Genomic DNA, 13,328 nt, shown 5'->3' on the forward strand with positions numbered 1-13,328 from the left:
TGGAGGGGGCAGACATACAAATAACTAGTTTGAGACAGAAAAATACTGTTTTGGTCAAGGTCAAAGTAAAGTGCTAGGTGAATGAAGAAAAAAGTGTGAAATCAATAAAATTATTAACGAAAAAGAGGGAATTGGTATTTGATGCAAGTCTTTAAAAGATGAATAAAATTTGTTCAGAATCAGAAATGTGAAGTAGCTCGGGGAAGTGTTGAGAATTGGCAAAGGTGACAGTACTAGTAAAGGCATAGAATGAGGAAAGTATTTTGTGTATTTGACTATTAGCATGTGGTTTATGTGGATATTGTGATCATGGGAGACATACTGATACTTCAGTTGAGGTAGTATGTTACAAAGGCCTTAAATGCCTTACTTAAGGCATTTGAATTTCTATAGGCAATGGGGAAGCTGGCATCCCTGTATTGGTTGTTACTTTGTCAGCTCTTCTTTTGATATTTAGGTAGGTAGATCCAAGGTCAATTTAAACCCAGAAGTTTTACTGACGAGGAGGGCAGTTTTCTGTCTTGACTTACAGGGATTCTTTTGCCTTGTTGGGCTTCACTTCACGCTTTAGCAGTATTTTACTCATTTAATGATTTTTTTTTTTGATCCCTCAGTATGAACTAGGCATATTGGAGTGTATAGTATATAGTGGTAAGCAGTATGCTGCTAGCCCTTATGTTGCAGTCATATTCATATAAATAACAATATAATTACATACTATGAAAAAGGACTGTAAAGAAAAAAGTTTAGGATATGTGGAACATATAACGGGAACTGGACTTAATCTGGACAACCAGGGAAAGCTTCCTGCTGGGAGACGGTAGAAGTGAACTAGACAAAGATGAGAGGAAGGTGTACACAGAGGGAACTTCAAGTGTGTGAGAAATGGGCATTGGAGAATGTAAAGGAAGACAAATATCACTAGAGTATAGTGAGGGAATAGACTGGTATGAAATGAGCTTGGAAACGTAGGTAGATTATATAGAATGTTACAGGCCTTGTTAAAAGTGCTTATCTCAGTGTCAGTGGGAAGGCTCTGATACCTTTTCTTCAGGTGAGCCACATTATCAAATCTGTATTTTAATAGTATCTCTGTATATATACAGATGTCTGCTAGTATGTCCATGTAATATTTCTGGAAGAACATACCAGTAATTGGTAGGAGTGGTTGTCTCTTGGGAGAGGACCCAAAGTCTAATTTTAGAGGGAAACTTACTTTTAAGTGTGTACTATTTTATAGTATGAATTTTCAAAACGGTGATCAGTGTGTCAGTTATTAGTGCCATTTTTTTAATAAAATAAAAAGATGTCTAAAGTTGCAAAACAGGGTGGCAGTTGAGGGAGCAAAAGTGACAAACAGAGATGGTGAGGAGTGGATCTATTTGCCGTATTTTTCTTTAGAAGGAAAACTGTATGTTATGTGGTGATATATGATTGATTGATATAAATTTGTGTATAAGGTAAGAGGAGAGAAGAGTTAAGCATGACTGTTTATGGCTTGTGCTACTGAATCAGTTATAATATCATTTATTGAGATGGAGAACACTGAGAATATGTCCAGATATGGGAGGTAGGGTGGGGGTCATAAACTGTTTGGAACACGCAGAGCTGGAGGTACCTTTGTAATATCCAAGTGTAGATGTCAGATAAACAATTAGATACATGGGTTTATTGCTCATAAGAGAGGTCTGGTGTAGTAATAAAATTTTGAATGTGATCAGTATATAATAACTGAAGGCTTGAGCCTGGTTGAGTGCCTTTTGGGATAAATCACAGAATAAAAGTGAGACTTTAGGAATATTAAAAAGGAATGGTCCTATCTTAAGAAACATAAGGAAATGAGATTACCCTCAGTTATGTGACTTACCCGTTCATTAGTAAAGTGGGTCAAACTTAAAGTGTACTAATACAGAATGTTCTTCTGGGTGGTATTATGTTTCCATATAAGAAACTTAAAAAAGGGGAATATATATTTCCATTTGATGAGAGAGGAATGTCCCAAAGTAACTGATGGTCTTCAAGTGAAATTTTTGTGTGTGTGAAGAAAATAGTTAATTTTATAATTTCTGTTTTACAGCAAGTGAAGTCTTCTGTTGGGGACAAAATAAATATGGCCAGTTGGGTTTAGGCATTGACTGTAAAAAGCAGGCTTCACCACAGCTGATTAAGTCTTTGCTTGGAATCCCTTTCACGCAAGTTGCAGCAGGAGGAGCCCATAGTTTTGTACTCACCCTTTCTGGAGCTATTTTTGGATGGGGACGCAACAAATTTGGTCAACTAGGTCTTAATGATGAAAATGGTAGGTTCTCATTATTTATAAATAAATGTACTTAAAAAGAAATGATCTTTTGAGATGGATCAGTGATTCTTAATGTCAGAAAGAAATGTACCCAAGTCTTCCCTGATGTGGAGAAGGGGATGAGAGGTTTATTTAAAAATTCCATTTGATAATATTTTTAAGGGATGGTGGGAATGCCAAAAAATACCATTTTATCACAAAATAAACTCCAGAAAATATATCTGGAAAAATTCTTGTTAGATGTTCATTAAAAGAAAGTTGTGAAAAACAGTGCTTTAATTGGTAATCACATTATTGGCCACCATTGGTGGAAAGAAGTTGTAAAATTATTCTGGAAAGTAACATGAAGTGTTAATCTATTGGAGTTTTTCAAGGAAATATTAAAATAATCTGAGTTATTAAATCTTTATTTTGGGCTTCACTTTTAACATTGATTCTAGAGTCATGAAAATAAACAATTGGAATTTTAGAAATTATAATTACTTGAAACAAGTCAGTATCTTGGAACTGATTTTTCATAACTGTTAATTCAGATGCCAATATCTGAAATACAGACACTAATTTCATAAAATTCAGCATAACTGTGATGATTTAAGTGGACAAAAGTGAGTTGTTGGTCTAGTAACAACTGGTAATGATAAGCAGATAATACTCAGAATTTTAAAATATTTTGTTCTGCATAAGAAAAATGTCTGATAACGGCATATTTCTTTTCTGCTACAAAATAGCAGAAAGTATAATTTTCAGGTATTTAAATAGACTCCTGTGAGTTCAGTTATCATGAGGTGAATATAAAGAATGATATTAGAAGCAAATAGCTTTGAAATTCCTTGATTTCTAGTTCTGTGCAGATTGGTGTTAAGGCAGTTTAACACTTAAATTACTCATTAAAACCCTCCTTTATCACAGCAGCATGAATAGAAAGACCTGGGAACCCAATTAAGTAGGCTTGTACTACAGAATCATTGAATCACAGTTAAAATTATTTATCACTGTCTGCTGAGCTTGGGAAGGTGTAGAGGAAACACAATTTAGAAGAGTTTTAACTTAAAAAATACCGTTAACGTCTCTTGTTGGAATTTTCAGATAGGTATGTTCCTAATTTACTAAAGTCACTAAGAACTCAGAAAATAGTTTATATTTGTTGTGGAGAAGATCATACTGCTGCACTAACCAAGGTATTGTACTCCTATAAAACTTCTTTATTATTACTCATGGTAGTTATTTATAATTAGTGAATGTTTTCGTGATATTTACATTAAACTTGAGTGTTACTGATGTCAAAAAAGTAATTTATTTTGAAGACAAGAACTAGATTATTACTTGTCAAAAAGAATTTACCTTGTTTTCAACTTCGTTTTATGTTATGAAATGTGAATTATGATCTATTAAGTATGATTAACTATGTATTGTTGAGTTTCTCAGCTTTATGTGAGATACTGTTTAAATATTTTGAATGAAAAAATTCCTGTTTAGTTTGTCAGATTTGTCATCCTCTATGTATCCCATTTATATTGCATAACTGCCAAATTTTAATTTAACTCCCATTTGGCTTATAAGTACGGTATAACAAGTAATAGAGGAGAATGAATCTGTTAACCGTAGGCTAAGTATTATGCAAACAATTATAATGAGCTTTCATCACAATCTTGTTAATGGTTTTAACTCTGTACTGTAACTTTCTTGGGTATGTGCCATTTCATTATCAGGACTGTGTAGTTCTGTAGTGATTAGAAGTTAAATGAAAATAAAAACATTATTTATTATAGTCATGTTTACATAAAGGAACGGGCACAGTTTTTATTAGCTGAATTAGAAATTAATGTTTTTGCTCTTTTATCTTCACTCTACATAGTAGATAATATTAGCAAGAAAAAATTAACTTCTAATCAGACTTCTACATACACAAAATTCTACACACTCCCACATTTGGAATTTTTTTTGATAAGAATTATTCTTTGTCATTATGAAGTATAATGTACTCAGAGTACTTTTAAAAATATGATGACTAATTATAAAAGTTGATTTTTCAAAACTTGTATTACTGCATTTTAGTAAGGAAGTTTTACCTGCTAATCTTATCGTATTTTATTTTTATCATTCAAATTACAAATGTAATCACTACAGTTTTAGTAACTCATGTTGGCAAGTTATAAATCTAGTCATTCTCTTCTGTCGTGGGTGGTTAGAAGAAATAAGGCTATGTTGAAATAATAGTAAAAAATATTTTGTATATTATTCCTTAGGACTATCTTTGTGGTAGAAAGACTCACAATGTTAATGCTTATCAAATTCAGCCCTTCAAATAACCACTTACCTTATTTTCCCAGGATATGTAACTATTTATATCTGTTGATTTTTTTTTTTAATTTTAATATTCTGTATTCCTTTCAAGATAGTAGCTGGTGATACTTGCTCACTGGAATTTTTGGTGTATATTATTTTAAACAAAATCAGATAGTTTTAAATATCCCAACAGGAAAATATTTTATTTTACCTTGATTTAAGTTAGAATACAGTTCCATATCCATGTATCTTTTTTTTTTTTCTAGAAGGACTTTTTGCAAATAAATTAGGGTTGCTTTATGAAGCAGTTTCCTTGTGTAAAACCTACCTAAGCAATTTAAAAACAGATTTTAAAAAACAGTAAATATAAAGACATGTATGTTAATGGGTGTGAACACACTATCATAAAGATGTCAGATTTTTTCAAGTTCATTTACAAATTCATTATGCAAATCACATATACGTACATCTTTTGACTTAGCAATCCTACTTTAAAAAATCTGTCCCAAAGATAGGAAATTATATATGCACAAAGCCATTTATTGTGGCATTATTTTAATAGCAAAAGAATGAAAGAATGCAGATGTCCTTCAGTACCAGCCTAGTTAAATAAACTGTGGTAATCAGATAGGACTTGTAAAATAGGTATTTACAAGTCATGTTTATATGACTTGTAAAATAGAATGAAGAAGATCTCTATATTATGCTGTGAAATATTTTTAGGATATATTAAGTAAAAAGAAGGTACAGAATAGTTGCCTTTTGTATAAGTGGGAGGGGTAAAAAATGAACATGTTACATGGTATTTATATTTTTTAAATATTTAATAGCTAGATCATATGTACTTTGCTTTACAGTTTTGCTTTAGAACCTAGAAACTGTTACACATAATTAAAAAGCAAACATACATCTTTTAAAGCAATTCTTAAAAAGTTAAAAATAAAAAAATACCAGTGGCACAACTACAAAAGGAGAATTCTTTTAATTAAGTCCTTATAAAATACAATATTTTGTTGTATATCACTAGTGGGAAATAGCCTAAAGATAAACTGAATTCACCCAAAATTTTAAACTGCCTTCTGTAGTCTTACTATCAGTAATAAAATTGGTAGTAGTATTCTCAATATATTACATACAGGATAGGATAAAGCAAATAAGTAATTTACTGTCATTAGAAACTATGACCTTCAGCTTAAAAGAGATATGAAACATTAAGAATTAAATTAAAATCCTGTGATCTTTACTTTTAATCATTTTTAAGAGTATCATTATGAACTCTTATTCTTTTCCTTCAAAAAAAATTTTTTTTTTTTGCTATGACCACTGAATGGTCCTAGAAGTAATTAGCCATGTACAATCTGGAAGCAGTGGGCACCCCTTGATTATTGTAGACTCTCTATGAAAAATAACCGAGGCTTCTTAGAGAAGGGTCCGTTTCCATATCTGGGGGGAAGAAGTCTAAGAACAGCCTTGGGTATTATGTGTTACAAAAAAGAGGACTAAGGTCATGTCAGAGGGACAACATCCAGGAGTTTTCACAAAAAGAAATAACGATGGCAATAAATGGAAATATACCAAATGTATAAAAGTCCGTGATAATACTTTTCTTCCTCACGTCAGTACAAAGCAAACTTCATTGCTTATCTTTGAAAGTTGCTAAGACAACAACTCATTTTTTAAAAAATTAGTAAATGAGAAAGAAGCATATTTCCCCTGCCTCCCATTTGCAGATTGTATTTCAGAGTAACTTAATAGCCGATGAGTTAAGTTCTCTAGAGAAGAATGCCAACTAATAAATCTAGAAGAAATAATAAGATTAGAAAATCTCCATTTTGTTCCCTAATAGTGGATCAAGACAAAGATTGAAACATTAAGCTTAATGTGGATGGATTGGGCTGTGAAACTTGTTAACCCACTTATTTTTAACATTACCAACCAGATATATACTTTGATGTGATGTAATAAAATAATCAGGAAATTTAAACATGGCCTCAGTATCAGATATTAAGAAATTAAAATTATAGGGGTCAGTTCACGAAGAGGATATAACAACTCTACTTATATATGCACCCAACATAAGAGCTCCTAAATAATATTAAGCAAATATTAACAGAGCTGGAAATAGAAATAGACAGCAGTAATGGTAGGGCACTCCAGTACCCCACTTTCAACAACAGATAGGTCATCTGTATGGAAAGTCAATAAGGAAATATAGGACTTGAACTACACTTCATATCAAATGGATCTAACAGATACAGAGCACTCTATCCAACAACAGCACATACACATTCTTCTCAAGCATACAACAATATTGTGCAGGAGAGATCATATGTTAGGTCATAAAACAAGTCTCAACAAATTTAAGATTGAAATCATAGCAAGTATCTTTTCCAATGATAATGGTATGAATCAATAATAGAAGAAAAGCCGGAAAATTTGCAGATATGTGGAAATTTAAAAGCACACTCCTGAACAATCAGTGGGTCAAAAAATAAGTAAAAGAGAAATAAATATCTTGAAACAAGTGAAAATGGAAACACAACATATCAGAACTTAAGGGATGCAGCAAAAACAGCTCTACAGGGGATAGGTAGTGATAAACTATATCACTGCATATCCAATAAAGTGTTTATAGCAATAAACAGCTTCTTTAAGAAAAAAGAAAAAGAAAGCTCTCAAAGAGACAGTCTTTATACTTCCAGGAACTAGGGAAAAAAGAAAACCAAACCAAGCCCAGGATTAGGAGAAGGAAGAAAATTAGAAAGGTCAGAGCAGAAATAGAAACAAAAAATATATTAGAAAAGATCAACAAAACTAAGAACTGTTTTCCTGAAAAGATAACAAAACAAAATACACAAAAAAACCCACGACAGATCTTTAGGGAGACAAGAAAAAAGACTCAAAATCAAAAATGAAGAGGGGACATTACAACTGATAACTGCACAAATAAAAGAATTATAAGAAACTACTATGAACAATTATATGCTAACAAATTGGATAACATAAATGAAATGGATAAATTCCTGGAAACATCCAAACTACCAAGACTGAATCATAAAGAAATAGCCAATCTAAACAGAGCTTTAACTAGTAAGGAGATTGAATCACTAATCAAAAATCTCCCAACAACAACAGAAAAAAACCAGGACCAGATGGCTTCACTGGTGAATTCTGCCATTTAATTAATAGTGCCAGTCCATCTCAGACTCTTCAAAAAAATAGGAGGAAACATCTTTAAATGCATTTTATGAGGCCACTATTATGCTCATACCAAAGCCACACAAAGACACTACAAAAAAATAAAATCACAGGCCAATATCCCTGATGGACAAAATGCAAAACTCCTTAACAAAATACTAGCAAACCAAAATTAACAGTACATTAAAATGATCACATACCATGATCAAGTGAGATTTATCACGGGGATGTAAGAATGGTTCAACATCTGCAAATCAGTCAACACCACATTAATAGAATGAAGGTTAAAAGTCATTAGTCATTCTAATAGATGCAGGAAAAGCGTTTCACGAAATTCAACATCCTCTCATGATAAAAATTCTCAGTAAAGTATAGGAGGAATATGCCTCAACATTATGAAGGCCATAAATGACAAACCCACAGCTAACATCATTCAGTGGTGAAAAGCTGAAAGTTCTTCCTGTAAGATCAAGAATAAGATGGAGATGCCCACCCTCTTCACCTCTGTTGAAGATAGTACTAAATGCCCTAGCCAGAGCGATTTTAGTAAAGAAAAAAATAAAAGACATCCAAATTATAAAGGAAAAACTAAAATTGTCTCTGTTTGCAGATGACATAATATTGTATATAGAAAACCCTTAAGACTACCAAAACTCTGTTCTAATAAATAAATTCAGTAAAGTTGCAGGATACAAAGTCAACATACAAAAATCAGTTGCATCTCTATACACTAAGAACAAACTCTGAAAGAGAAATTAAGAAAGCATCCCCATGTACAATATCATCAAAAACAATAAAATACCGAGGGATAAATTTAACCAAGGAGTGAAAGACCTGTACACTGATAACTGTATAAGACATCAATGAAAGAAATTGAAGAAGACACAAATAAATGGAAAGATAGTGCATGTTCTTGGATTAGAAGAATTAATCTTGTTAAAATGTCTGTACTACTGAAAGTGATCCCCAGATTCAGTGTAACCCCATCAAAATTCCAGTGGCATTTTTCACAGAAATAGGACAGACAATCCTGAAATTCATATGGAGCCACAAAAGACCAGGAATAGCCAAAACAATCTTGAGAAAGAACAGCAAAGCTGGAGCATCAAGCTCCTGGTTTCAGACTATCTTACAAACCTATAGAAATCAATATAGTGTGGTACTGGCATAAACACAAACATGTAGAGCAAGCAATAGATAGCCCAGGAATAAACCTGCATATGTGTAGTTGACTAATCAGTACAAGACTCCAACAACACACAGTGGGAAAGTTTGGTCTCTTCAATAAATGGTGTTGGGAAAACTGGATATCTGTATACAAAAGAAAGAAATTGGACCCCAAATTTTACCATTAACAAAATGTAACTCAAAATGAATTAAAGACATAAATGTTAAGACCTGAAACTAAAACCCTAGAAGAAAACGGGGTGAAAAGCCCTTTGACATTGGTCTTGGTAATCATTTTTTGGATATGACACTAAAAGCACAAGTAACAAAAGCAAAAATAGGTGGTACAACAAATGAAGTTTTTGCACAGCTGAGGACACAGTAAACGAAAAGGCAGCCTATGGAATGAGAGAAAATATTAGCAGACCATTAATCTCATAAGGGGTTAATATCCAAAATATAAAAGGAACTCCGATTACTCAATGGCTAAACCAAATGATCTAGTTTAGAAATGGGCAAAGGATCTTAAATAGGTACTTTTCCAAAGAATATAACAAAGGGCCAACAGGTGCATGAAAAGGTGCTTAGTGTTAACCTCACAATCATCAGGAAAACGCAAATCAAAACCACAGTGAGAAAACACCTCACACCTGTTAGGATGACTATTACCATAAAAACAAAGGACAAGTATTGGTGAGGATGTGAAGAAAGGGGGAACCCTTGTTCCCGCTGCTGGTAGGAATGTAAACTGGTGCAAATAGAAAACAATATGGAGGTTCCTCAAAGAATTACAAATGAAACTCTATGACCCAGCAAATTCCACTTCTGGGTGTATACCTGAAGGAAATAAAAACAGGTTCTTGAAGAGATAACTGCACTCCCATGCTCATTGTAGCATTTTTCACAATAGCCAAGAAACAACGTAAGTGTCCATTACCAGATGAATGGATAAAGAAAATGTGTGATGTATACATATATGTATATGCACACACACACAGGAATAATATTCAGCCACAAAAAAAGAGGGAAATACTTGCATTTGCAACAACATGGATGAACCTGGAGGGCATTAATCTAAGTGAAATAAGCTAGAGAAAGACAAATACTATTATCATGTCATTTATATGGGAAATCTTAAAAAAAGTCAAATTTGTAGAAATGGAGAATAGAATGTTGCTTGCCAGGGGCTGGGGTGGGGGTGGGGAAATGGGGGGAAATTGGTCAAGGGTACAAACTTTCTGTTGTAAGAGTAAGTTCTGAAGATCTGATGTACAACATGGTGACTAGTTAACAATACTGTATTGTGTGCCTGAAACTTGCCAGGAGAGTGGATCTGAAGCATTCTTTAAAAAAAAAAAAATATATATATATATATATATGTATATATTATATGATGGATGTGTTAACTTCTTTGTGGTAGTCATTTCACAGTGTATATGTGTGAAATCACATTGTATGCTTCAAATATATACAGTTTTGTCAGTTCAATCATACCCTAAATAAAACTGGAAAAAAATGATACCAGTTACAAAAACCATAAGAAATAAAAATGAACACTTTTGCCATTTCTATCAAAAAAAGGAAATTAGTATTAATTTTGAAAATGTGTTAATAGTATTACTGTGTTATGTATTTATATATGTGAAAGGTATATGCCATTAGAGATACGTACACATTTATAGGTGAAATGATTTGATGTCCACAATTTGCTTTAAAGTACTCCAGTACTTTTTTTTGCTTTAAAGTACCCTGAAAAAGGAAAATGGGAGGGGCATTGATGAAACAAGATTATTTAACTTTTGCTTGTTGTTAAAAGCCAAGTGATGGTTATATGATGGTGTGTGTATATATGTATTTGTACTTACATTTATATATACATGTCTTTACTTTTGTGTAGTTGTTTGAAATTTTCCATGATAAAAAGTTTTAAAAAGAAAAATCAATTTCTTTACATAGCTATATATATACTTACGCTATTAAATGATGAAAGCAGAATATAAAATTGTATATACAGCTACAACTCTGAAGAAAAGCAGTTGAATTGAAAAACCAGTTGTGCTTGTGTTAAGCTGTCATCATAAATTACTTTTTTATATACATAACCTAATCCAGTTGTATATTTTTACCATAAATTTTTTAAAGACTATATATATAGTCGACCTTTGAACAACACAGGTTTGAACTGAATGGGTCCACTTATACACAGATCTTTTTCAACAAATATATTGATAAAGTTTTTCAAGATTTGCAGCAATTTGAAAAAACTCACAGGTAAACTGTGTAGCCTAGTAATACCAAAAAAAATTAAGATTAAGTTAGGTATTGTTTATATTATCAGTAAGGCTTTCAGTCAGAAGTAGGCTGTTAGTAAAGTTTTTGGGGAAGCAAAAGTTGCTTGTGGATTTTTTACTGCCCAAGGGGTTGACACCCTTAACCCCTGCATTGTTTGAGGGTCAACTGTATATTGTAGCAATTGTGTGTTAAAAATATCTATATTTGTGCACTCTGGTTTAATTGCACTCTTTCTGCAGAGCCTTTTAAGCATAACTAGTTTGAAAACTGAAGATGATACCATTTTTAGGTTATGTACTTGGGATTCAACAAGATCTTGAATATAATAATTGTGAAAGGCAATGCAAAAAATGATTAATATCGCTTTAATGATGGCTTCAGCTACATATAATGATAAGAACATAAGTACTTTTAAAAATATGTGAAAATAGCCTGCAATTCTCTTAAGTTTAAGATATTCTACCTTGGAAAGTCAGCTATCGTCTGTTAAATTATGAAGACAATAGAAGAGAAAAATTGACTCCATATATAAAGATTAATCTATTTTCTTGAAGATTATTTTCTTTTATCAGGCCTTCTATTGATAAAGGGTTTTGTCTTTTTTTTTTTTTTTTTTAAAGGAAGGTGGAGTGTTTACTTTTGGAGCTGGAGGGTATGGTCAGTTGGGTCATAACTCTACCAGTCATGAAATAAACCCAAGGAAAGTTTTTGAACTTATGGGAAGCATTGTCACTCAGATTGCTTGTGGAAGGTAAGCTGTTATATAAAAGAGTATCTTAGTCTCCGTAACACAATTATTTAGGATTTTTTTTTTTAACAGTCCAGAGGTCTTTTATTTTTTTACACCTACCCAGTCATGGATTTATAGGGAGTGGGTTCCAGCAGCTGAAGCTTCTTTCCATTGGTTCTCACAAAGTGTACTTCTCTGGGTGAAACAGGCTGGCACTTAGTTGAATTCAAGTACTTTTTTGTTTGGCTTCCTTTTTTTCTGATCATTTTCCTTTACATGTTTCAGGAAGATCTGTCTTGGCTCTCAGAGTGCTTAATGTTTTCAGCACACACAAAAATTTTCTAGACAAAAAGAATCTTGCCCTTGTTTATTTACAACAGTGCCAACAGCATGCTAGGTAACATTGTAGACTTCATTTTGCCATGGTAATGTTTGTGGAGCATTCCTTTTTGAATAGTGGCTATCCCCTTGATGTCTACACTATAACCTTTGTTGTGGATTTGCATATATGTGGCCAAAGGAATAATTCCAAGTTTTCCAAAAGGCCTGGAGAACATATAGGGGTGTCTCTCCTTATTCCTTTTGTGTTGGTCCTTTTGCAGATTACCGGAAGATAGCAGTTCCTAGCTGAAAGTAGGGTTTTTTGGGTTTTTTTTAAAGGTTTTATTTATTTATTTGACACAGAAAGAGAGAGAGAGAGCACAAGCAGGGGGAGCAGCAGACAGAGGGAGAAGCAGGAGGCAGGCGCTTAACTGACTGAGCCACCCAGGCGCCCCGGATTTTTTTTTTTTTTTTTTTTTTAACAAACTGTTTAGCAATTTAGGTATCTAAGATGAAAACATTCTTCCCTAAATGCCTAATTTGCTGCTGAGCGATAATAGTAACAGGAGAAACATCTTTTCTACTGACTATTTTACTTTTCTCTATTTGAAACAAATTTATCCGGGGCAAGATATTAATAATGAATATGTATTTATTGTATATAGCATCACACTTGAAGGGAAAGTACAAATCATCTTGTTTTTCTTTGTCTTTTCCAACTTTTTTTTATTTAAAGGATGAGGAAATTGAGCGGTTAATTATTTAACACATAAAATTAGTTATTGGTAAAAGTTGGATTGGAATATTGGTTCCCAGTTCTTGGGAGAAGCATCACAGCTTTGAAATTGAGCTTCACCTTTGGTGGATTAAATTAGGTAGATTCCCAAAAAACAAAATGTACTTTGACTAAGTTTTGACCACTTAGCTTAATTTTTTCTACGTAGTAGATATCCATATACAATATGGTTCGGTTTTGCCAACTGTTAACTTTAAATATTTGAAATCACACTGTAGGTAGTCTTTGGTGACTTCTTT

General features: G+C 32.7%; 1 protein-coding gene across 8 annotated transcripts in view; it reads left to right on the plus strand.

Moving 5' to 3' along the window:
- Positions 1-13,328, plus strand: part of HERC4 (HECT and RLD domain containing E3 ubiquitin protein ligase 4) — a 140,495-nt gene that overhangs the window by 35,591 nt on the left and 91,576 nt on the right. For 6 of the 8 annotated variants that reach the window (XM_040624052.1, XM_040624051.1, XM_008695938.2 and 3 more), the window contains exons 5-7: positions 2,078-2,299; positions 3,386-3,477; positions 11,863-11,993. In XM_040624052.1, coding sequence (XP_040479986.1) covers positions 2,078-2,299; positions 3,386-3,477; positions 11,863-11,993 — 445 coding nt within the window. Of the gene's footprint in view, positions 1-2,077; positions 2,300-3,385; positions 3,478-11,862; positions 11,994-13,328 lie in introns of those variants that run through there. The other 2 variants (XM_040624049.1, XM_040624050.1) reach the window with 1 other exon arrangement.

The sequence above is a fragment of the Ursus maritimus genome, unplaced genomic scaffold, assembly GCF_017311325.1.
Source record: "Ursus maritimus isolate PB19 unplaced genomic scaffold, ASM1731132v1 scaffold_7, whole genome shotgun sequence".
In the NCBI taxonomy this organism is placed as follows: Eukaryota; Metazoa; Chordata; class Mammalia; order Carnivora; family Ursidae; genus Ursus; species Ursus maritimus.